The sequence below is a fragment of the Staurois parvus genome, unplaced genomic scaffold, assembly GCF_062004578.1.
Source record: "Staurois parvus isolate SC_StPar_1 unplaced genomic scaffold, SC_StPar_1.0 ptg000272l, whole genome shotgun sequence".
Lineage (NCBI taxonomy): Eukaryota > Metazoa > Chordata > Amphibia > Anura > Ranidae > Staurois > Staurois parvus.
Window position 1 is genome coordinate 5,378,037 of NW_028318068.1, and position 27,090 is coordinate 5,405,126.

At 41.1% G+C, this 27,090-nt stretch overlaps 1 protein-coding gene across 2 annotated transcripts in view; it reads left to right on the forward strand.

The window, feature by feature from the left end:
- The window catches only part of DCC (DCC netrin 1 receptor), a 1,041,949-nt gene that overhangs the window by 853,365 nt on the left and 161,494 nt on the right, over window positions 1-27,090 (forward strand). For both annotated transcript variants that reach the window (XM_089681618.1, XM_089681619.1), the window contains exon 15: window positions 6,021-6,215. In XM_089681618.1, coding sequence (XP_089537744.1) covers window positions 6,021-6,215 — 195 coding nt within the window. The remainder of the gene's footprint in view (window positions 1-6,020; window positions 6,216-27,090) is intronic.

Below are 27,090 nucleotides of genomic sequence, written 5' to 3' on the forward strand. Positions count from 1 at the left end.
CTTCTCTCCAAAGCTCTGGCTTGTAGGAAGGTCCTTGGCATCTTTACTTACAATTCAGGACTGATGGCCCTACATTGTACAGGATGAGGCCACAACTGACACTGCTATCTGTAGTGCCAAAGAGAATACACTGCAGGAGACCAATGGCATGAAAGAAAGAGCATGTGAGAGTGGAAGCTAAGGTAAGTAAACAAGCATTTAACTCTTGCAGTGCAGAAGTAGGTTATTTTATATCCCTGGAGTTCAGCTTTAAATTAATGCATCTCTTTAATCATTATTATATATATATATTTTTTAAAGCAAGCAGTGTAAATTACTGAATTTGACCTAATACCAGCCCCTTGCAGTCCCCTGTACATCAGAGCTTAGAGTAGGGAGGGAAAAGCAGCACAAGGTTCCAATCAGTTGTATTGCAGTGCTTACTACTAGTGCTAACAAGGGATATGCTAAAAGAAGGAGAGAGAAGAGTGACAGAGACATAAACTGCTTTGCTTGTTTTGCTGCTTCTTTTTTCAATGTCCAGTCACAGGCCAGTGGGGGGGGGGGGAGGCAAGACCTGTAAACCTATCCATTTTGAAACCATTCTGGTATCTCTACAGACAGTTTCTGGAACAAAGAAACATAGCTTTTCTAAAGGTACTTACTGTTCTATACCTTTGCCTATACCACTACTACTAAATAATGGATGCAATGGGGGAGATTTACTAAAGCCTGATCCACACAGTGTGGGTCAGTTGTGGGTGCAGGAATTGCATCTGTTACAAGATGCATGGGGCTTCCATTCATTCTCAATGGCACCCCTGTGCATCTCAGCGTGATCGCTGATGCAAGAGCCGCAAGGAAACTGCATGTGTAAGCCGTGTACTGGGGTGGGCTCCCCAGGATACAGTGAAGTCACGAACGAGGAAAGCAACCCCAACACCAGCTTTTGCCACAACAGAGATGTGGCAAATAAACACAACCACAAATGCTGGAAACATACAATAAATTTACATACACCCAGCCCAAAGGCTGATACCCTTGTGCTGCACAGCACGGCGCCTCCTGATGGATGAAGGTAGAAGGTGTAGTAATTTACCTACTGGGGGCACAACTAAGCTGCCACACCTTACCTGTTATTACCCTAAAAGAGCAGGAATCAGTGTATGGGTGTATGGTATGGGCTAGCCTGCGGTGCAGCACAACAGCTTACAATCTTACACAAATCTACAGTATTCCCTCTCCCATAACTGGTCCTGTAGCACGTGCCTGAGTATTCCTTCTGAGCAAAACGCCAGTCTGGCTTGAGTTTGTAGGATTTTATCAGCTCTCCAATGTGAAATGTCACTATAAGTTTTGGAGTCCTTCCAATAATCAGTAACAACACTTGTGGCCTGACACAAACAGAGACCCTAACTAACTAACTATAGGCCTGGACTCAGTCTCAAGGCGCCAACACTGAAATGAGGTGCGTGCACGATCTTACAGTCATGGGTCTGCTTTGCATCTGCTGGTGACTCTGAACAAAAAAAATGTCTCTCCAACAAGCTTGCGATATTGCAGTGTTTTCTGCGTTGTTCCTCTGCTCTCATCAGCATTACTGGCAGCAATCTTCCTTTCTCTGAACAGGATCAGGGTCTTGGACATGATCAGCTTCACTTAGCTTCAGCTCTGGTTACCAAGGGAAGCTCCCACACCTGGATGTCATCGGATTCTCAGCTCACACGGCTCCTTCATTCAGCATCATCCAAAACATGGCTGCAGTCTCCTCTTCCTGTTCACTAAACTCCAAACTCTGAGTGCAAAACCCCACCTCTTCATGAATATACAAATATCTATGCAGTCTGAGGCTGTGTTAGAAAAACAGTGACATCTTGTGGCTAAACTGCAGAATGTCAGTCAAAACATTAATTTACTTCCACACAGTATTCAAACAATGAGAGCTGTTCCCCCATCTCACACATGGTCAAAAAGACCATGCGTGAAATGCGAGCACAGCAGCCAATTCAAATGAATGGGCTGCTATGTCCACTCAAAAGCAGGCCTCATGGCCTGCAGCAGGCCTAAAATTGGAGAGTGTAAAATCTGGTGTATCTCTACACAGAAACTAATCAGCTTCCAGGTTTTAATGCCAAAGCGTAATTGAACAAGCTGAAGTTAGAAACTGATTGGCTACCATGTACAGCTGCACCAGACTCAGAGTGCTCCAGTTTTTGTACATCTACCCATTTATTTCTAAATGGTACATTAAACTTTATGCTACCCTACCTTGTCGAAAAAGCCTACAAGGTTGATTTACTAATGGCAAATAGGCTGTTCACTTTGCAAGAGATTTTTTTTTTTTTACTTTGGCTTAATGAATGATTCCAAAGGGAACCAACCATAATGCCAAATACTTGCGTAAGAAGCCTCTGGTGGAAGTTGACTTTCTCTAAAGTGCTTACTAGCTCTGGAGCAGTACAATAAATAAGCAGCATTCTAATGCAAGTATGCAGCCTGTGGGTCAGAAACTGACACCTTTTTGGGAGCTTGTCACACAGATATTTAATTTGTGATCATTTTTCTTTTTATTGCATAAAATGTTACATTATGTTATACTATTTGTTTCCATAAAAGTTCATGTTGCTTTCTATTGGTTTAATTCTTTTATTTCTTTGATTTTATTTTTCTCTTGGCTTTTATATTGGAAATGATGCAGCCAGTAGAATTATGTTAATATTTCCTTTACTCTTCTAAGTAGCCAGCAACTGTGTACACTTTGAGAAGTAGCGCGTCTAATTGTAAAGACTTCTTTTGGGAATACTTCACAATCACTACAGTCTGTCTTATGATGGCTCAGCTATTCATTTTTTGGTTTATTTTATTTTAAAATTATATGTTGCTACTGTGTTGTAAGTGTCTTTGATGATGCCAAATATTGGCTTGCCCCTTCCGCTCTCAAAGAGGCAAGCTTCTGTGCGATGCTCTTAAAGCTGCTTGCAGCACGGCAGAATCTTTGATGTCTGACTGTGTGCCAACATAAGACACTTATGCCTCCGGTAAGAGGGAATTTTGTACTAAAACCAAACCCTTTGCTGGTGTTTGTTGCTGTCTAGTGGGACTTGCCATGCAACGTAAACATGATACATTAGAACATATAATCACCAGGTCAAATAAGGTGTTCAGTTGACTTGAGTGGTATTGGTGGAAGCAGCGGGAAGTGTACAGTATATTATGTGTATACTATATAAGACAGGTGTAATGTATACCGTACTCTAATAAAGATATATTTCAAATACGTCTATTACACAGTTCCATTTTAATTGAAGAGATTTCACTAGAATAGTAAAAAGTTTGGTTTCTGCTACATTGTTCTTCTATAGAGGTCAACAAATATTGGAAATGTTGCCCACTGGTGACCCACGGATATCTTTAGCTTCACCCGGGCGAACATTTACTGAATTTTTAAAATAAATTCCCCTTTTGTACTACTTGTTAGTTCACTCCCATGCTGATTGAGCCTGAAACTTCACATCTAGAGGTCAGGGAGTGAGAAAGGCACACTTTCCAGCTTCAATAAAATAATTATGCTCAGATCTTGGAAAGTGGATCGGGCCAAGAACTTTTCACAGCCCCTTGTATTTAAATAACTGATAGCTACAATAACAGAATTATGCTCAGAATTCAGGAAGTCGGTAGGCCAACAAATTTTCGACATCCCCTCATATTTAAATGGATGACAGTGACTTGGAGAATTAAGCGGAGGAGGTTTCTTTCTTCGTTGTCATTTATTCCTGTGTCTTTTCCGTATGTGTTCTTATAGTTTCTTACTATGTAAAATTATGCAATTTATTGTAGCTTCTGGTGATAGAGCTTTTTTCCTTTTTTCTTCTTTTTTATGGGCCTTTCTTGCCAAATTTTATTGAAAGAAAGTTCAGAAAAGACAAAACAGGAGTTTCCCTCACAAAGGAATTTAGCATTGCTCTTCCATCCAAAAAAAAAAAAAAATTAATTCAGTCTCCTGGACTTTAGTTGGGTCCCACAGACCATGACAGTACCACTCAGAACCTCTCTCAAAAGCTTGGACCATACTCTTAGCAGATCTTTGCTGCTGTGGCTCCTATCTTTACTTCTGGACAGAGAAGTGGGATGGGCCAAGAAATTTTCAACACCACCTCGGAATTTAAATAGGTGACAGTGACTATGAGAATTAACAGGGAGAGATTCCCTTTTTCAAGTATCATTTATTACTACATCTTTTCCCTATGTATTCTTATAGTTCCTTATTAGGGAAATGATGTAATTACATCACATGTGTATTGTGAGAACTAGCTTCAGGTGATAGAGCTTTTAAGGACACTGCCATTCTCTTTTCTTCTTTTATTGCGGGCTTTTCTTGTCCAATTTTATTAAAAAATAGTTCCAAAAACACAAAACAGGAGTTTCCTTTATAGAGGTATTCAGCATTGCTCTTCCATCTAAAAAAAACAAAGCAAACAACATTTAGGCTTCTGGCCTTTAACTTGGTCCCACAAACCATGACACGGTACCACTCAGTACTTCTCCCAAAAGCTTGGACCCCACTCTTAGTAGCCCCTTGCTGCTCTGGCTCCCATCTGTACTCCTGGACAGAGATCTCAACCCTTCAAAATATCCAGGCACAAAACCAGGTTTTACCAACTGATGAGGAAACTGAAAAAACAGTGTCCTCTCAGTTAGTCAAACCCCCTGGAGTCCCTCAAACTTCTTGGATGAGAATCCTGGGTTATAACCTATTTTTATCCCGTGGCAGGGCACATCACTGTCACAGTATTTATGTTCTCACTTCAAGCTAATTACATCACCTATTTAGTAAATTTGTGAATGACAATTGGGGGGGATCTCAGCCCATGCTTCCTGTTTCAAAAGGACATTGGTTTTCAGAGGTCAGAGAGTCAGGTGGTATAAAGCTAGAGCTCTTGTACAGGAGAATTCAATTTTCAGAAGTATAGGGAAAAATCTGTAATGGCATACATGATCCTTTTTCAACCTAATGGGTGGAGGGGAAGTCAAGATATGGTAATATCGAAGTACCTGAGAGTCTATTGGATACCGTCCAGGTCTTCATTATGGCAAACTGATTTCCCTTCCTTCTGTTCATATACTGTAAATACATTTATATTAAGCATTGATTTCCTTTGATGTTACTAAATTAGGTCCCCACAAAAAGTCTCCATTGATACATGTTTCAAATTAATCAATAAATAAACTTTAGGGCTTTTAAAGCTCCCTTTCACCTACAAAAAAATTTAGATTTGCATATACTACTTTGCTGAATGAAACCTAGAAATATTTACTCCTCTTTTGAGGTCATCAGTGTTGGTCATTAACCATTGGACAATCATTGGTCACAATCGAGCTTTCAAACAAAACATTTTTTTTTAGCTTTAGTATTGAAGACATCTCCAATTCTAATAAAGAAAAGGAAAGCTACTGTATATATAGGTGAAACAATAATGTTTCCCTCATTTCCCATTCCGTATCAACATACTATACCATCTGTACTGCATTTTTCCCTTTACAAAGGTGTATTACAAAAATATAACATACTGCATTAGCCTACAATTAAACATCAAAATTGTGGATTTCTTTATTTTTGTGGAGTTATCTACTTTCTCGTCTTCAAAATGCTTAGATGGTAAAAAAAACACTTGCTGTTTACTCCAGTATTTTAAAGAAGAAGGCTTTGTGAACTCCCGGGAATATCAGTAAATTAAACATAAAGTGTAATGAGGTTTGTGAGAATTTGTTTTTGTTGGTCCATGTGGATATCACACTTGGCTACCAATAAATACTACATTGTTTTGCATTAATCATAACATTCATTTCATGTGCTATAACACTCATAAGAAATCTATTTTTCTGGCTTCCAACTAGTTAGAAGCTTCAGGTCTCTGAGTCGGGATTATCTATTTATAACACAACATCCAACTTTCAGAAAATGATCAAAACATAATAGTCAGGCTTTGGGCTAGAAGGAGGAGGTTAACAGAATATTAATGCTCTTTTTGTTTGATTTGTAGAATCTCAAGTGCCAGACCAGCCCAGTTCTCTTCATGTTAGACCGCTCACCACCAGTATAATTATGAGCTGGACACCACCGCTGAACCCCAATATTGTGGTGCGAGGGTACATCATTGGCTACGGCGTTGGGAGCCCATATGCTGAGACGGTGAGGGTAGACAGCAAGCAGCGGTATTATTCCATTGAGAATTTAGGTAAGTCTTTGAACAAGACAACAGTGCCAACCATTTCCTGGAACAAATTTGAATGTCTATTATAATGTTATATTGGTTCATCTTCAAATAGAAAATGAACGTTGTTTGAATGTTTCTTAGGATAGATTCTTTTCTGATCGCATGTTCTTAGGGTGTATTCTTTTAGAAACCAATGTTAATTTGTTTTTTTCTCTTAAGATTGGATGTTATTAGGGTTTTTTCAATTCTGATTGAACGTGCTAGGGTGTTTTCTCCTAGGATCAAATATTCTTAGGGTAGTTTCTCTTTAGGGTGTTTCCCATTTTTTAGGGTATTCTCCCATAAGATTTTTTTTCCTATGGTATTTTGACTTTTGAAAGTTCTTAGTGCAGTTTGTCTTCTTTGATTCTTAGGATCAAATGTTCTCAGAATATGCTGCATTCAGTACTGATTATATTCACCAGAATAATCCATGCAATAACATGTATATTGATTGACAAATTCTAATTACATTCGATTTGACAACAAAGAAACCGTATTCACTAAACAAATGTTATATTCCCCATTCCCTTCCAGAAAATAACTTAAAATGTGAAACATTTTGTGTATATATATATATATATATATATATATATATTTATATATATATATATATATATATATATATATACACTATATTGGCAAAAGTATTGGGACACCCCTCCAAATAATTGGATTCAGTTGTTCCAATCATCTCCATAGCCACAGGTGTATGAAATCAAGCACCTAGGCATGCAGACTGCTTCTACAGACATTTGTGAAAGAATGGATCGCTCTCAGGAGCTCAGTGAATTCAAGCGTGGTCCTGTGATAGGTTGTCACCTGTGTAATAAGTCCATCTGTGAAATTTCCTGGTTACTAAATATTCCACGGTCAACTGTTAGTGGTATTATAACAAAGTGGAAGCAACTGGGAACAACAGCAACTCAGCCACCAAGTGGTAGGCCACGTAATATGACAGAGCGGGGTCAGCGACTGCTGAAGTGCACAGTGCGCAGAAGTCGCCAACTGTCTGTAGAGTCAATAGCTAAAGATCTCCAAATTTCATGTGGCCTTTAGATTAGCACAACAAACGTGCATAGAGAGCTTCATGGAATGGGTTTTCAGCTACATCCAAGCCGTACATTACCAAGTGCAATGCAAAGCATGGTATGCAGTGGCATAAAGCACGCTGTAACTTGACTCTAGAGCAGTGGAGATGTGTTCTCTGGAGTGACCAATCATGCTTCCCTGTCTGGCAATCCGATGGATGTGTCTGGTTTTGGCGGTTGTCAGGAGAACAGTACTTGCCTGACTGCATTGTGCCAAGTGTAAAGTTTGATGGAGGGGGGATTATGCTGTGGGGTTGTTTTTATGGGGTTGGGCTTGGCCCCTTATTTCCAGTGAAGGGAACTCTTAAGGCATCAGTATAACAAGACATTCTGGCCAATTTCAAGCTTCCAACTTTGTGGGAAGAGTTCAGTAATGGTCCCTCCCTGTTCCAACATGATTGCCTATCAGTGCACAAAGCAAGGTCCATAAAGAACATGGATGAGCCAATTTGGGGTGAAGGAACTTGACTGGCCTGCATAGAGTCCTGACCTCAACCTGGAAGAACACCTTTGGGATGAATTAGAACGGAGACTGCGAGCCATGCCTTCTCGTTCGACATCAGTGCCTAACCTCACAAATGCGCTTCTGGTAGAATGGTCAAACATTCCCAAATATTCCCATAGACACACTCCTAAACCTTGTGGACAGCCTTCCCAGAAGAGTTGAAGCTGTTAAAGCTGCAAAGGGTGGGCCAACTCAATATTGAACCCTAAGGACTAAGACTGGGATGCCATCAATCTTCATGTGCGTGTAAAGGCAGGCGTCCCAGTACTTTTGGCAATATAGTGTATGTGTGTGTGTGTGTGTGTGTGCCTGGGAACAGAACATACTCAGATATCGAAAGTGGTTCCAGACCCTCAGCCCAGGGTTTCCTTTTTATGGGATTCAGCAAGTACAGCATTTATGACTAATGCAGGTTAGTTGCACAGGGTAGTCCACTGGACTTGGGGGAGGGAGTCTGTGTGAAGTACAGCAGTATGATACCTTAGATTGTACGCTTCTTGAGGGTTAGGGACTGATGTGAATGTACAATATATATGTAAAGTGCTGCGTAAATTGACAGCGCTATACAAGTACCTGAAATAAATAAATAAATAATGATACAGTGAGGGACAATCAGCTAGGATTACAGGGAGGAAATATGGTACAATGGAAGGGATAACTCCAGTGGTAGTAATCCACATTATGGCCAAGGAGAACCAGCAAGGATCACAGAGTAGAATTATGGTACAACAAAAGGGTTAAGTCCAGCAACAGCAACTCAGCATGCAGCCAGGGTCAAGCAACAAGGATCACAGGGTGAAAATGTGATAAAGCAAAGGAAAGGTTGAGTTTGTTTTGGTTGGCCCTACCAACCACTGGAACTGTGGTGCACTGTACCCACTGTTAGGCGTCATTGGAGAGGAAGGACTTGGCCCGCATATGGTGAGTACACAAGCAGGCATAGCAGGAAATCTGATGTCCACAGACAGGGAGTGAGGGGAAGTGGGATCTGTGTGAGGGTGTTGTTTACCCGAACATGCAGGCATGTAGAGCAGGGGCACCTGGCTTGTCTCTCTGCTCCTTAATTGATGTTGGTGGTGGGGTTCATAAAGGAAGCAAAAAGGGGGTGTTGTAACAATACAGATGTTGGATGGATGAATGGATGGAAGACTGAATGGGTAAATAGATAGATAGATAGATAGATAGATAGATAGATAGATAGATAGATACTTGTTATGACAATTCCACACTTGATCGTTGTAATGTAGACACAATACTAATATATTTTCCAGAATGAGATGACCATTTGACCTTTTTTTGACACATCTTTTTCATGGAAAGGTCTCCTTGAATCTGTTTAATTTCCATGTGCATTGAAATAGGTAAATATTCCATTTGCGGTCCCTTATTAAACGGGGCCATACTGGAGGCCCGCCAATGGAATGAATAAGTTATGTAGGCCACCTTTCCAGTGATGAAATTCATTGCAGTAAGTGTAGCAGCTGACGTTCTTGGAATTCAGAGCATTCAATCACAAAGTCTTATTACGATGTGTGACTGAATGCGGCAGAGAGGTGACTGACAGCTTGCGGTCTCAGGGGGGTTCTCCAGCAGACTTAGTGCTTCCTAATCGTTACCATGAAAGCTCCTTGAAGGAATCTTAACAGTCAGCTTCTTTAATATCAAGCTTTCATGACGTACTATTAAAAAGATGTTTTAATGGAGAAAATCAGGAAAATAATACGTTTTCTCGTTTTTGAATTAACAATCTGGAAAGCTAAACCAAAAAAGTCACTCTGTGTGTAAGGGGGGCTAATAATATAGGGCAATATATATGTAAATACTCTCATCTCAGCATAGATAATGAGATATTTGACATTTATAAAATGTTACCATGCAGCCTATTGTTCTGTGTTATCAGCCATAATAGGTTAAAGGAAGCTTAAAACTGAATTCCAAGCACATCATGAAACACCACTTAGGTCTGTTGTTATTAATTAGGCAAATGCCTATTTTTTTAAATACAGCTGATTATGTCTATATATTAGTGTCCATCAACGTACACTCGAAGAGGAGGGCAAGTAGTCTGAATTAAACATGGCTTTTCACAGTGCTGTCACTGCAAACATACTCAGAGGAGGGAGAGCACATGAATGACTTTATGAGATTGCTATTGCTTCTTCATTGCCACTGCATATGGGGTGGGCAAAGGGGGAAGGGGGGGAGGGAGTGGGGTTCTTGACCAAGCTATATTGCTTAAATGCAGTACAGAAAGGTGAGGTCAAGGACTTTGCTGTGCTTTGGGGCTATTTTCGGGCACTGGCGGGCCTTTCTCAGCCTGTTTACCCCAGAGGAACCCTTGAATCAAATTATGAATTTTCAGGTCTCCGTTAACCTGTGCTAAAACGAATTCATTGAAGGTCAGTGGGAATAATGCACTTTATATTGATAACTAGAGAGAACTTTGTAAGCAGGTGCAATCTGTATTCTCCACTGCAGGTGGTGCTTGACTGCAGTGGCAATGTAGATGGCAGAGGAAGTTGAGAGAAGCTGGGTTTCTCTATAATTTGCTCAGCCACCTGGGGCAGTGATGGTGTTGGATGCACATGCCCCATGTGACCCTGGTGGCCATCTTTAGTCAAGCAGAATCTATTTAAGACTCTGACCTCTGGGTTTGGCACACTTGTGATAAGGCCAATGATAGGGATAGGTTCCAGTAGAGTGGGGAGAGAGCAGGGACTACGACTATCTTATCAGCTATCAATCACAGCTAGTGACACAATTGTATACAATAGATGGCATGAAAGGAAGCCATCCATTGTTTACAATTGTCATGTGACCTGCTGTGTTTGATCATGGCGGTCACATAGTACTAGCAATGGGCCAGTACACAGATCTGTCATCAGCTGTGTCAAGGTGCAATCTGGGAGGATGTCATATGAAATCCACCTGGATTGACGAGTCCCGCTCAGCTGTTATTTTACTATTGGCCGGGCAGAGGACTGGTTAAACTCACATTATACAGCCATGGTGCAATGTTGTCACTGTCGGGAAACCCACCTAGAGAAATGTCTTGCAGCCAATGTTGTAGTTCCTATAGACAGGGAGTGGCTGCAAAGAGCCTCCTTGAGATCAGTAGAACTGAGATGAAAAAAAGTGAAAAATTATATTTGATGTTGAAAAATTTGAGAATGTTTATGATATGCCGTGTTTTAGGTTTTACATCATATCAATTTTGGTTGGGCTGGTCTTTTAAAGCCAAAAGGGTTTTCTGATATCCATCCACATCTCATTGTAGGAAAATCTTTTGCCACATCTGTTTACATTGCTCTTACTAAACAAGGGCAAATCCCACTGCTAGCTAGTTGATGTGATAATTGTAGCAGTCTGTTGCTTTTTTCAGCCAAGTGGTACCACAAAAGAACAAAACAAAAATAGGTCAATAGGTTTCCATGAAACCAATAGTAAAAATTAGACACAGGTACTAACTCTTTCTCACACTATCCCCCAAAAAAATGAATTTACAGTTGAGCTAAAAGAATGACTTCTTAAAGGAATCCCTTATTTTATGTTACTAGTCTACAGGATTTTGAGTATCGACACTTAAACTTGCCAGGCGGTTGTGATAAACGGATTTTCCAACCTTTCCTACTTAGTTTTATTTACAAGGCTTTAGCTCTCCGTGGCAAAAGTCAGAAAACTTTTCAGAGTTTCTTAGTTTCTAAGATCCTAAACAATATCATGGAAACGATATAAAGCAGGAGAGAAAAAAAAAGGAGGTCCTTCATCATCGAGGTGATAAAAAAACAATGGCACTTTTATCATCTCATGCTTCTGCATTCACAGCTTAGCTTTCTCCACAGTATGGGTATAATAAACCAAAACCGATAAGGCAGACCAGGTGGGCAGTCAGGAGGAACTGCACTGTGATTTTTAAACGGGATGCTTCATGCATCCATAATGCTTAATTCCAGCTATTTATGGAGGAGGAAAGCTGCTATCCAGCAAATTAATGTTTTTTTTTCTATGTAAGATTAAAACCCAACTCCAGGCTATTTTTTTAAATGTACCTTAGTAGAAAAAAAAAAAAAAAAGCTTAGCATGCAACACTCACCTTCAGTTCAGCAATGTGCCCTGCAGTAATCTATGGTTTAACCATAAGATGTCTTTCAGGTTGAATGACACCTAGTATAATTCTTCCCGAAAGACTGAGGATATACTGTGAGTGCAGGGTCTCAACACAGTACCCTGCATTCACTGTGTAATAGGGCCAAGAACAGCAATGACATCATCACATTAATGCCATTCTCTATACCTGAGGTCTCCAAACTTTCTAACAAAAGGGCCAGTTTACTGTCCTTCAGACTTTAGGGGGTGCGAACTGTGGCCAATGGGTTGTAGAAAAAGCCACAACATCATTGGGCATAAGCAGTGCTTCAGGCTTGATGGTTAGTAGCAATAAAAAAAATTACCTAGTGCCTGTGGTCAGTAGGAGTAATAGGCCTCCATCACTAGTATTAGTAGGAGGAATAGTACACGCTTATTGGTATCTGTGGGAGGAATAGTGCCCCATTGTTGGTATCAGTTGGAGGAATAGTGCTCCATTCTTGTTGTCAGTGGGAGGAATATACTGCCCAATTGTTGGTCTCAATGAGAGGATTTATGCCCCATTGTTGGTGTCAGTGGAATAAATTGTGCCTCATCCTTGGTGTCAATGTGAGGAATAGTGCCCTAAGGGCCACATCCAGTCTGTGAGCCTCAGTTTAGGGACCACTGCTCTTGAAAATAGGGAAAGGACCCTGCAGTATCAAATGACCAGCCTGAAGACTTCTTGAAATGGTGAGTATTAATAAATATAGCATAAAATACAACCTGGGATCCTTCGAGGGAGAATGGGAGGGGGGCCCTGGAGTCTGAATCCTGAAGTTGGGCTTAAAGTGTTCATAAAGAGAGTTACTTAAGAGAAGCAATAACAAGGTATATCAAACGAACGTACCAAGGACTTTTTTATTGTGCACTTTTGACTTGGAAGTGATCCTGTATCACAGGAGTACCTCTATCCCAGTAATATTAGATTTTTTTTTTTTTAACCCACTTTTGACCAGGAAACTGACTGGTCAACATTTGTGATGCCTTAAGCTATTTGCCCAATGCCATGCTAGAAAAACACAAACAAAAACAACATTTAGTAATTGATGGAATGAAAATCTGAACCCTGCAGGAAATTAATTTTGTCCAGTATTTGCAGTAGCACTAGATGCTGGAGCTCTAGCATTAGACTGAGAGAGGGAGAAATGGTATCAGGAACCATTAAAGTTCCATTAAAGATTATTCTCTTACCTTCCTGTCTCACAAACATAACAGGAATGAGCAGAAATCTCTCCAAATTGAACATAAATATTCCGTTAGCCAGTTGTCACTAGAATGGGTGTTGACTTTTTCTTGTTAGTTTGTTGTGCAGAATAAAGACTTACTTGACTTGTACTACATCTTGCTCTCTCCATACATCTTAGAATACATGTACGCAGATGTAATTCAACATTAAATATATCCAGGGTAAAAAAACACTCTGTTTTCCTGTGGCCACAGAAGTGAAAGGCCTTACACTCCTGCACTCATGTGCACACATGGAGGTTCCGCATTCGGGAAGGTATGCTGTACATGCTTGGGTAAGTGCTAATGCAAAAAACCTTCAGCATTTACACAAGTACAGGAGTGTATGGTCATTTACTTCTATGGCCACCATATGTCTCACCTGCAACTCCCCAGCCATGGTAAAATGACATGTTTTTAGGCTAGACATATTTTATGCATGTTCGTTTGCATTGGGCTTTAAGTTGCACCTTGGACCCCTAAGGATAGTCTGGCTGACAGAGAGCTGCCTTGAAAATTCTAATCCTAAGTCTTATCCATCCTGTTTTAGGTTCAGCACTCTACCAACACACCTATTGGCCAACTGGTGAAACAGGTGGAAGGTTTTCCTTCAATTTTTGTAAAATCTTATATACAATTTTATCTATCCCAGTAACACTGGTCACCAGAACAAATAGAGAGGCCAAATCTAATCAGCACAGACATAGACAGCCATAACAACTTGACACGGATTCCAATCCTTCCCAAATGTATCCAAATCTAAAAAATAAAAAAAGTTACATTGTAACAGCCTACATCTCCATTACAGAATTTTTGTATTGATGGAAATCTACATGATTTTAGCTACCCTTCCCCTTTAAAGGTGGTCACAGGAAGCCAATGACAATGACCCTCTACCTTTCTGTTCTTTCAGCATAATGATAATTTGATTAGATGATTCTATGTTGGCATTTGCCCGACAAGCAATAGATTACCTCCGGCTGCTGCGGCTGCTGCCTGGTCATTATCAGTGTGATGAGTTTTCAAGAGGCATAAAGGAGAGAAAGTATGTCAGACCTCATCTATCAGTTATTGAGCTCCCATGTAAGATGTTTTGTTGGGTGTATTGGTTTATAATGGGACCATACGTCAATCTTATGGGCTTGACGTACATTGGTGAACTTTCTCAACCAACTTCTTCATTTAGCTTGTTCCACTCCAAGGATTTGATTTTCTTTCCCCTGCCTGATGAAAAGCAGTTTATTTTTTGCAGCACTGACATGTTCACCTGGCTTCACAGAGGATGTGGAAGCACTAGTGTCCAAAAGAGCTTGCGATCTAGTGCCTCCACCACTGTCACACACAAGTGCTTGGGTGGAAGCCATATAACCTACTTGCGTATTTTATGACTGCTAGAAGAAAAAAAGTGTATAGTCATGCAAACACAGGGAGAGGTTACAAATCCCCTGTAGATAAAAACAGGGACAATTAAAATAGAGACCAAGCTCTGCATGGTCACGATGGTGCTTCCAGTGCTTATTTTGGAAGATTTAATGAAATTGCCGATTAGTACTGTGAAACATGGATTTAATTATTGAAGCCAAGAAAATCACAAGCTACATGTTCCAATATATTAAAATAATTTTAAATGCTTACTTGCAGTGTTTTCCTTTTCAAAAATTATTTTTTACTGACTTGCAATGTGCCTCTGAACTTGATAGAAAAATTGATTACCCCTACACACTTTGTGCTGATCCAGTTCCTCCATCCCTCCCCTCACCTCCCTACATAAACGTATATGTAGCAGCCGGGCAGAAGAGTGAAGGGAAATACTATAGCATGTCACTTGAGTCACGTGAATGTGATAGTGCTGCTGATATCGCATCAAAGATGGCAGGACTCAGCAGCGGTCTTGGGGCTTTTGATGTCTACAATATGAAAGCTCCTACAGGTAAATAACAGGCCTAAAATATGTTAACCATCTCCCATTACCACCCCACAGCCCTTTAAGAGGATCTTTAAGAGGTGGAGGCACGCATTCTAATCATGTGACTGGCTGTTGCAAGTATATATCAGGAGCTTTCAGTACACGTTCATTACTGTGCTGGAAGCGCAAAGGGAGCGCACTTTCAGCACAGTAAAGTACTTACCTAGGGCCACATGCATGCGGCTGCTCGATGTTAAAGCCCAACCACTAAGAGGCCGTATATATGCATATGGCCAAGGAAGAGGTTAAATACACATATCATTTTATGAGAAAAGTATATTGAAAAGAATGTTCTGGCAGCAGGGTCTTTTTAAATTCCAATGCCAACCAAAACATTTTATATGGTTTTAGAAGAGCTGGGAAGGGTTATAGGCACTGAAAGGCTTTTATTACTGCTTGTGTTCCTCTTCAAACCCCAGGGACACATACCAAAAAAAAAGTATTCAATGGAAAAGGAAAGGGGTTTTTATCACTGTCTGGGCCATCCAGAAGAAAGAAAATTAAACATGATAGCATGATTCTCCATTCTATCCAAAAGTAAAAAAAAAATGGATCTAAGTCTATCTCTGAAGGTACTCATTGATCCTAGTCATGGTATAGGTAGTATTCGTTGGTCACATTCAACTGGAGTTGTCTTATAATGTTGAAAACATTTTGGAGCTTCCCCATGCCACTTCTTCAGTTCTAATAAATACTCCAGTATTTATATCCACACAGGTAGCACAGGCACCTTAATCCAATCACCAAGAACACCATCAAGAACAGTTCAGAAGGTGTGAAAACTGTGGAATTCCCCTGTTTTAGTTATGTAATCACATCCCTGGTCTTAACAACTCTACCCCAGAGAGAGACAACAATTGACACCTTCAGACATGAGAATCGAGGAATTAACACCTATGCAGACCCAATGACTCCAAGCTTTAGCTATACTGTAAATGCTTGGGTGTGTTTCTGATACACCTTTGAACTGAAGAAGAGGCTTGGATAGGCTATGAAATGTCTTCATTACAGAACAAGTTCAGTTGAATTGACTTACGAAAAACCAATTGGATGTAAGGGTTTAAAACAATTGTGATCATAAAATGCCAAAATTATTGGTAGCAGTAAAGGACTTGACAGCAGACATGAGAAGTTGTGCCTATGCATACTTTTTTCTTTTTGTCTTGAGCACTCTAGGACTTAAAGCAGGTTTCAGGTCCCCGCCACCTCCCAAAAAAATTAAAAAAGTCAGCAGTTACAAATACTGTAACTGCTCACTTTTAACAGTAGGTCACTTACCTGTCCATGCACCTTGTGGTGTCCTCACCCCGAGCCGATTCTTCAATCGGCTGTTGGGTGTTGGGGCCACCCTCTTGACTAAGGGAAACCGACAGTGAAAACTTGCGGCTCCACCACCAGTTTCCTACTGTGCACGCAACTTGTGGATGGGCAGCAGTCTGCGGCGGGGGGAGGGGGGGGTGCAAAACTTCCAGAAGTGGGAGCAGGTACCTGTCAAAACCAGGTACCCCCCCCCCCAAAAGGTGCCAAATGTGGCAGCAGAGGGGGGGGGGAGGCAGAAAAGCAGAGCTTCCACTGTTGGTTATGCAATTTGCCACTACAAACTCTTGAAATGGAAGTCATTCACCTCTTTCCCACCCCCATCCCTCAGTGTGCTCTTATGTGTACATTGCCAAGGAGTTTGAGGGAGCTTAGACTCCAGAGTTGAAAGCTGATATCCATGTAGGGATATAGGTGTTTGGGGAAACCAGTAAAGGTACACGCAGGCAAGCATCAACGTCTGTTTTTAATGTGAAACTCAGTTTTGTTAGAAATAGAATCCTTACCTGGTGAGCTATATGTGGAAAATGTAGCAAATGGAAAATACACAGGAAATGTAGCAAAATTTACTACCTGCCACTGATATAGTGATTTTCATGTAGACCTTGTCAGTACTTAGCTCAGACAGACTGCTTAGTGGGATGGTATGCCTTCCTTATAGCCATTTAATCAACCTGAGAATATGACTTCTAAGTGGGAGGATCTGCTTTCCTTATAGCCATCTCATCAATCTCAGCATCTGACTGCTTCATTGAGGGGGGTCTGCTTTCTTCTCAACCATCTAATCAATCTTAATGTTGTAAAAAAGGTACCAAATTGAAGCTCCTTTTTGCAGGGGATGACTTTAATCTAAAAAAGTGCAGATTTCTGAAAAAATCAGTGAACCAATCAAAAACATTGAGAATGAGTTTTCAGGGTAACATTAGGATGTGGGGGAAGGGGGCATAATTACAAAATGACAATGGTGTCAGAAACTAGGTTGCAAAATTAGCTATATATACAGTCATTGTTATGTAGGCAGGTAACTGGATGTTATACAGATGGAACCACAGCCAAACCTTCATATCTTAATCGTACAGTACGAAACACAGGCTGGATATTCATAGACCCTATACAACTGTAGGCAGGTAAAAGGGTAACTAGCAGATATCATGATGGAACCACAGCCAAAACATTTTATGTTTGAGTACAGGACATAGGCTGAAAATTTGTAGACCCTGAATTATAGGGTGCTACCTTCACGTGATTGGACTCTGACAACCCTACCCCACTCTGTGAGACCTGTTTCTGCTGGTGTCCTGTAGGTGAGGAATCCTTATGGAGAAGTTTCTAAACATAGCTAGTTATTATTTACTTTGAATTCTGCAATCAACTCATCAGTCGACCTTTCACTGCCTTCTACTATACCAATATAAGCAGTGCATCCAGGTTGGTGCAATGTTGGTAATACCTTGGGAACCATACCCGGGTTCCCGTGCTGTGGGTACGGCATACATGTTACTTCAGGCACTGGATCCTGCTTGGGTGCAGTTTGCTGACAGCTGCTTTTGACCTGCAGTTGACCACTTTCTAACATTCATTTGACTTCCTTCTAAGTAGCAACAGCACTTTTGCCTTTCCATTGACTTGTACAGGAAGAGAAGGAGTTCAGACATAAGAAACAACCCATAGTTAGAGAATGATAGTACTGTGCAAAGCAGGACAGAGCTCATGCTGCTGACTAACCCTCTTACATGCGTATTGCAGTGAAAGTGCTACTAAACCCATGACCCTGCATTGACTATATCAGGTCTCCCCGGACCCTGCATTCACTATATCTGGTCTCCCAGGACCCTGCATTCACTATATCTGGTCTCCCCAGACCCTGTATTCACTATATCCGGTCTCCCCGGACCCTGCATTCACTATATCTTGTCTCCCAGGACCATGCATCCACTATATCTTGTCTCCCCGGACCCTGCATTCACTATATCCGGTCTCCCCGGACCCTGCATTCACTATATCCGGTCTCCCAGGACCCTGCATTCACTATATCTGGTCTCCCCAGACCCTGCATTCACTATATCTGGTCTCCCCGGACCCTGCATTCACTATATCTGGTCTCCCAGGACCCTGCATTCACTATATCTGGTCTCCCCAGACCTTGCATTCACTATATCTGATCTCCCCGGACCCAGCATTCACTATATCTGCTCTCCCTGGACCCTGCATTCATTATATCTGGTCTCCCCGACCCTGCATTCACTATATCTGCTCTCCCTGGACCCTGCATTCATTATATCTGGTCTCCCCGGACCCTGCATTCACTATATCTGGTCTCCCCGGACCCTGCATTCACTAAATCTGGTCTCCCCGGACCCTGCATTCACTATATCTGGTCTCCCACAGTACACACAACATGGAAATGCAATTATTTTAGTAAATATAAACTGCTAAATACCTTTTCTCATCAGCAGTTAGAACAGTCTTGTGACTTCTATCAGTGTTCAGCAGAGCACTGGGTTAAAGCTTGTAGGAGGACTTTTCTCTAGGAGGATGCAGAACTCCTGACCTCTGTCTGTGCTGATTGTTCCTGTGCTAATCATATGCACTCTCTAGCAATACACTCCAAACTGAGCATGTGCAGTGTCTCCACATGACATGTCTTATCAGGAGATTAGAGGGGGGGCACTGGAAGAAGGGGAGGATCAGAGAAGTCAGGATCAAACAGCATTTTTACACAGTGCAGAGGATTAACCCCTTAGGTTTCACAGTGAGTATAACAAGCAGGCTTTACTGTATATACAGACTGATTTTACTGCTGTGGGATTAGTGACACCTGAAGGATTACAGGAGGCTAATGCAAGGACAGGAAAGTTATTGCAGATTATATATAAAAATGTATTCAATGTATGTAATACTTCCAGAATGTGATCAAACTGTATTATTTTATATCTGCGTGGAGTTCTGCGTTCACTCCTAGCTCCATATGGCTTTCTCTGTTTACCAAGTTAGTGATGACATTACCATATGTTATATTTTACACTTCTTCATGGATACAATACAACAAATGTATGAATGCATGCACATTTCTAACAATTGTACATTGAAAAGAAACTTGAAAACAATTAGGGAAACTATAATACCGTATGGTATGGTAAATAACTTAGTAATCGTAATATAACTTTATTATGTATTTAAAGTGAACGTTTATTTTGAAAACCTGTAACATTGTTGTAGTTCTCACATAGTACTTCTGCTGTTGTTGATCCATGACTATATTTTGTATACAAATGTCTAAGTACTTTTTGTAGTCGCCATAAGTCTGACACCAGAGTCAGCATGATTATTGAAAGGTTGATGCAAAAAAAATAAAATACAAGATTTACTATACAAGTAGTATAGTGTTTAGCCCAATTGACTGCTTTACCCATAACTGTTCTATTAGGCCTAGTTCACACCATTGCAGTTTGTGTTTTATGGACATCTTGTTGCTGCGCAGATTAAAAATGCAAAATGCATCAAGAATATGTCAAAAATGTGTCAAAAACACCCTACATGCATTTTCTGCAGCATTTCTATTGACGTTTATTGAACCAAAAAGCCAACATTTTGCATTTAGGAAGTTCCTGACCCTTTCCAAAAACGCGGCAGTTCATAGATGTGAACGTGCCCCATAGGAAACCATTTTAAATGGACTGTAGTGCGTTTCTGCAAAAAGCACTAAAAAACACATTGGTGTGAACCAGGCCTTAGTCAAAAATCACTCATTACTGTATGTAATGAGTAAATACAGCCACTCTCTATAGCTATATCAAAAAGCAGTAATAGTATTTTTTTAAAAAGAAAATATATCATTAAATTTCCTCCCTTCAGAAGCCATCAGCTGACACTTTCTTTGGCTTTTGGCTAGCTGTTGTCATTGACATCTCCGGCCCCTACTGACAATCGGGAACTAATCAGTGTGGTTCCTGATCTTGTGATCGCTATGTCTGCCGTGACCTAGTGATGACTTCAATCGCAAAATAAGCCTTCAGCCTGCAGATGGCATTGTTCACTTGTTCAATAATGTAATTATCAGATACAGTTACAGTATTAAATCATAATACATTAATTAATGATTGCAGTTAAATATTTTGGGTGTTTTTTAAATGTTTTCACATTTGTCATTTTGTAATGAAAATAACAGGGCAGGGTTTTTTATTACAGCAGGGTATCTAATAAAAGTCTTAAAGTGTTACTAAACCCAGAACCCTGCATTCACTATATCTTGTCTCCCTGGACCCTGCATTCAGTATATCTGGTCTCCCCGGACCCTGCATTCAGTATATCTGGTCTCCCCAGATCCTGCATTCACTATATCTGGTCTCCCCGGACCCCGCATTCACTATATATGGTCTCCCCGGACCCTGCATTCACTATATCTTGTTTCCCTGGACCCTGCATTCACTATATCTGGTCTCCCCGGACCCTGCATTCAGTATATCTGGTCTCCCCAGACCCTGCATTCACTATATCTGGTCTCCCCGGACCCCGCATTCACTATATCTGGTCTCCCCGGACCCTGCATTCACTATATCTGGCCTCCCAGCAGGACCCTGCATTCACTATATCTGGTCTCCCAGGACCCTGCATTCACTATATCTGGTCTCCCCGGACCCTGCATTCACTATATCTGGTCTCATCGGACCCTGCATTCACTATATCTGGTCTCCCAGGACCCTGCATTCACTATATCTGGTCTCCTCAGACCCTGCATTCACTATATCTGGTCTCCTCAGACCCTGCATTCACTATATCCGCCTTCCCCGGACCCTGCATTCACTATATCTGGTCTCCTTGGACCCTGCATTCACTATATCCGCCTTCCCCGGACCCTGCATTCACTATATCCAGTCTCCCAGGACCCTGCTTTTACTATATCTGGTCTCCCCGGACCCTGCATTCAATATATCCGGTCTCCCCGGACCCTGCATTCGCTATATCTGGTCTCCCAGGACCCTAGATTCGCTATATCTGGTCTCCCAGGACCCTGCATTCACTATATCTGCTCTCCCCGGACCCTGCATTCACTATATCTTGTCTCCCCGGACCCTGCATTCACTATATCTGGTCTCCCCAGACCCTGCATTCACAATATCTGGTCTCCCCGGACCCTGCATTCACTATATATGGTCTCCCACAGTACACAGAACATTGAAATGCAATTATTTTAGTAAATATAAACTTCTAAATATCTTTTCTCATCAGAAGTTAGAGCAGTCTTGTGTCTTCCATCAGTGTCCAGCCCAGCACTAGCTAAAGCTTGTAGGAGGAGTTTTCTTTCTGCTCTAGGAGGATGCAAAATCCCTGACCTCTGTTTGACCAGTGCTGTTTGACCCTGTGCTGATCACATGCACTCTCTCAGGAAAAAAAAACCTTTAGCAATACACACGAAACTGAGCATGTGCAAATGCCTTCGGTTCAGTCTGTCATATCAGGAGATAAGAGGTGGTTGCTTGAAAAAGGGGAGGAACAGAGAAGCCAGGATCAAACAGCCTTTTTACACAATGCAAAGGATTAACCCCTTAGGTTCCACAGTGAGTATAACAAGCATGCTTTACTGCATATACAGACTGATTGTACTGTTGTGGGTTTAGTAACACTTTAAAAGGTCCTTAAAGCCTATTTGAACTTCCAGTTTAAATCAACTAAATACATCCCAAATGCATAAAAACAAAACATGTGCAAAGTCCTACAATTGTTTTTTTGTTTTTAGAAAGCAGCTACAACAGGTGTGGAGGAGAGTAGATAATCCTGTCTCTTGCTAACATGCTGTAGAGCAGGACGCTTTCCCTCTGTATGGAAGCAGTGGTCTTTCTGCAGAGATCTGACACCCCCCTTGTGCTAATGCAGAGCTAGAGTTATTTATTTATTTTATTTATTTCAGGTACTTATATAGCACTGTCAATTTACACAGCGCTTTACATATATATTGTACATTCACATCAGTCCCTAACCCTCAAGGGGTGTACAATCTAAGGTCCCTAACCCTCAAGGGGTGTACAATCTAAGGTCCCTAACCCTCAAGGGGTGTACAATCTAAGGTCCCTAACCCTCAAGGGGTGTACAATCTAAGGTCCCTAACCTTCAAGGGGTGTACAATCTAAGGTCCCTAACCCTCAAGGGGTGTACAATCTAAGGTCCCTAACCCTCAAGGGGTGTACAATCTAAGGTCCCTAACCCTCAAGGGGTGTACAATCTAAGGTCCCTAACCCTCAAGGGGTGTACAATCTAAGGTCCCTAACCTTCAAGGGGTGTACAATCTAAGGTCCCTAACCTTCAAGGGGTGTACAATCTAAGGTCCCTAACCCTCAAGGGGTGTACAATCTAAGGTCCCTAACCCTCAAGGGGTGTACAATCTAAGGTCCCTAACTCACATTCATACATACACATACTAGGGACAATTTAGACAGGAGCTAATTAACCTACCAGCATGTCTTTGGAGTGTGGGAGGAAACCGGAGTACCTGGAGGAAACCCACGCAGGCACAGGGAGAACATGCAAACTCCAGGCAGGTGGTGCCGTGGCTGGGAGTTCTCCTGCATATCATGTAATCTCTCTAATCATGATAGAAGAGCGCTAGTTGTACAGAGTTATCGTCAAGTTAACCAACGCATACTGACGCTCTTACATTTGGCCTGGTCAGCTAGGTATCAGTGACATACAGTCATATACGAGTTAAAGTTATGCAAAATAATCAAGATCCAAGAAGGTAATTACTTGGATAAAAAATTGTGATATTTCTTACCCAAGCCCTTTCCTTTTCATTCCCTTGTACAATAAAATCATTGCTCTCTAGTACAAAGCTTCACATTTTTTCCTTTTTGTAGAAATGGTGAGCAAAGCCAGGATTCCTGTGATACTTCCCATTATGCATTGACCTTAAACTATAATGAAATCCTAAATGAAAGGATAGCAATCATCTTTAGCTCAGCCTCTTGTCTGTGTCTAGGTCCTCTGAGATTTTCTTTCTCCTTTGGATAAAAATGAACTAAGTTTTCATTCATAGCCAAGGGTGAGAGAGGGCTTGCTGCTTTTCCATGGTTTCAGTTTCAACAATGGTACAATATTTTAAGGTACATTTATCAGTTTCTATTCTTTAACCAAAATAGCACCGGGGTGGCTAAGTGCCTAATGCTGCTGCTTTACATAACCAAGGAGTTTGAGGGTGTTTGAGTGAAATCTGTCTTGCATTAGCTTTTTCCTTTTTTTTTAATAGAGAATGTATGGTCCTTTGTATAAAGTTTCTTTCTTTATTAAGATCATTAAAAAAAATACAAATAAAAAGCATTTTGTTTACAGAGCTAAGTGCTTAGTGATTCTACTTTACAGGGTCAAAGGGGTTCGAAGGGGGCTTAAGTGCAATCTGTCTTGCATTAGCTATTTCCTTTTTGTATAGTGAATGTAGGGTCCTTTGTATAAATGTTAAGGTACTTCTTTATTAAGATCAGGAGAAAAAAATACAATTGAAAGCTCATGTATTTACAGTACATAGCTCAGTAGCTCAATCTAAAATGCAGATGCTAAAGTGAATGAGTCAGTGCCCCTCTTCCTCTCCAAGGCTGCCCTTTCAGATAAAGACCTACAAAGGTTTTATATATATATATATATATATATATATATATATATATATATATATATATATATATATATCCTAGATTGTAAGCTCCAAGGAGCAGGGCCCTCCTATCCCTCTTGTATTGAACTGTATTGTTAATATATATATATATATATATAATATATATATATATATATATATATATATATATGTGTGTATGAAATACCTACAGCGCAATGGATCTCCTATACACCAAATGTTGCAGCTAGGACGTATATATACCACATATAAACCATAAATCCAAAAAAATGCAGCGCAGTACTATAAACTCAAATAAAGTGCTAGATAAATCCAATGTGCATATGTGAATAAAATTGTGTTTCGTGACAATAATATGTGCTACATCAAAATAAATATCAACACATATACAGGTGAAACTCAAAAAATTAGAATATCATGCAAAAGTTCATTTGTTTCAGTAATGCAACTTAAAAGATGAAACTAATATATGAAATAGACTCATTACATGCAAAGCAAGATAGTTCAAGCCGTGATTTGTCATCATTGTGATGATTATGGCTTATAGCTCATGAAAACCCCAAATCCACAATCTCAGAAAATTAGAATATTACATGCAATCAATAAAACAAGGATTGTACATAGAACAATATTGGACCTCTGAAAAGTATAAGCATGCATATGTACTCAGTACTTGGTTTGGGTCCCTTTTGCAGCAATTACTGCCTCAATGCGGTGTGGCATGGAAGCTATCAGCCTGTGGCACTGCTGAGGTGTTATGGAAGACCAGGATGCTTCAATAGCGGCCTTCAGCTCTTCTGTATTGTTCGGTCTCATGTCTCTCATCTTTCTCTTGGCAGTGCCCCATAGAGAATCTATGGGGTTCAGGTCAGGCGAGTTTGCTGGCCAATCAAGCACAGTAATCCCACGGTCATTGAACAAGGTTTTGGTGCTTTTGGCAGTGTGGGCAGGTGCCAAGTCCTGCTGGAAAATGAAGTCAGCATCCCCATAAAGCTCGTCTGCGGAAGGAAGCATGAAGTGCTCCAAAATCTCCTAGTAGACAGCTGCCTTGACCCTGGACTTAATGAAGCACAGTGGACCAACACCAGCAGATGGCATGGCTCCCCAAATCAACATAGACTGTGGAAACTTCACACTGGACTTCAAGCATCTTGCAGTGTGTGCCTCTCCATTCTTCCTCCATACTCTGGGTCCTTGGTTTCCAAATGAGATGCAAAAGTTGCTCTCATCAGAAAAGAGGACTTTGGACCACTGTGCAACAGACCAGGTGTGTTTTTCTTTAGGCCAGGTAAGACGCTTCTGACGTTGTTTGTTGTTCAGGAGCGGCTTGACAAGAGGAATACGACATTTGAAGCCCATGTCCAGGATCCGTCTGTGTATGGTGGCTCTTGATGCACTGACTCCAGCCTCAGTCCACTCCTTGTGAAAGTCCCCAACACTTTTGAATGGCCTTTTCCTGACAATCCTCTCCAGTCTGCGGTCATCCCTGCTGCTTGTGTACCTTTTTCTTCCACACCTTTCCATTCCACATAACTTTCTATTAATGTGCTTTGATACAGCACTTTGGGAACATCCATCTTCTTTTGCAATTACCTTTTGAGGCTTTCCCTCCTTATGGAGGGTGTCAATGATGGTTTTCTGCACAACTGTCAGGTCAGCAGTCTTTCCCATGATTGTGATTCCTACTGAACCAGACTGAGAGACCATTTAAAGGCTCAGGAACCCTTTGCAGGTGTTATGGCTTAATTAGCTGATTAGAGTGCGACACTTTGAGCCGAGAATATTGCACCTTTTCACAATATTCTAATTTTCTGAGATTGTGGATTTGGGGTTTTCATGAGCTGTAAGCCATAATCATCACAATTATGACAAATCACGGCTTGAACTATCTTGCTTTGCATGTAATGAGTCTATCTCATATATTAGTTTCACCTTTTAAGTTGCATTACTGAAACAAATGAACTTTTGCACAATATTCTAATTTTTCGAGTTTCACCTGTATGTAAATAAACTGCATATACCAGTGCTAAATAAAGAGTGTATCCAAATTCCAAATAAATCGTATAAATGGTGGACTGTCCCTTTAATGCTCCAAAATCTTCACATGTGCTTATGTGATATGTCTCCTGTGCATCATATACCAAATACCATCAACAAGCGTCCCAATGTTATGGTATCAAAATGCTGGTGAACTGTCCCTTTAAGACCGCTGTGCTTCAAGTGAATTTGTGTAATCCCTCTACTGCGTATATATATACGGTGCTCCTGTGCCACCCCTTAGTGCTTATCCACCTCCAACACACTATTGCGCTCACCTTCTGGTTTGACCTGAGTACTCAGGTCAAACTGAGCCTTTCCCTTTAACCCAGGGGGATATGCTGGTATAAGGATCTCCACCTCCTTCAGCACTTCTAAGCTCCAAAATGCTCCACCCTAGACTTGTGCTCCCTGGCAGATTCTGCACGCCCGGACATGCTCACCTCTTCCTCAAGTTTCTTCCTATGGTGGCACACACTTAAGCTTGAATCTGAGCCAGGTTGTGTGTGTCTGTTGACACACACAGCCCAGCTCAGCCCCGCCCCCACTCTGTCCTTACGGGATTTGATTGACAACAGCAGGAGCCAATGGCTCCCTCTGCTGCTTCCACGTCCAGTGAGGAGAAGGAGAGCAGTATCACCGCTCTCTGACACATCACTGGATTGTAATCAGGCTCAGGCAAGTATTTAGGGGGTCTGAGGGGCAGCTGACCATGGAAGGTTTTTTGCCTTAATGCACAGAGAGAATGTTAAAAAACTGCCTTTACAACCACTGCTGGACTTGTTCTGATGCCGAAAACACAGCTCTAACATCAAGATCAAAAGGCTTAATTAGTAAATAAAGCCATGCAATCTTTTATCTTCCAAGCAAATTTCAACAAAGCAGTCCACATGGTCAAACTTGGAGCACATTTTGGCAAAATTTTCTGCACAGGGCAAATTGATTATTTTGGAGTTAAAGCACTCCGCTTA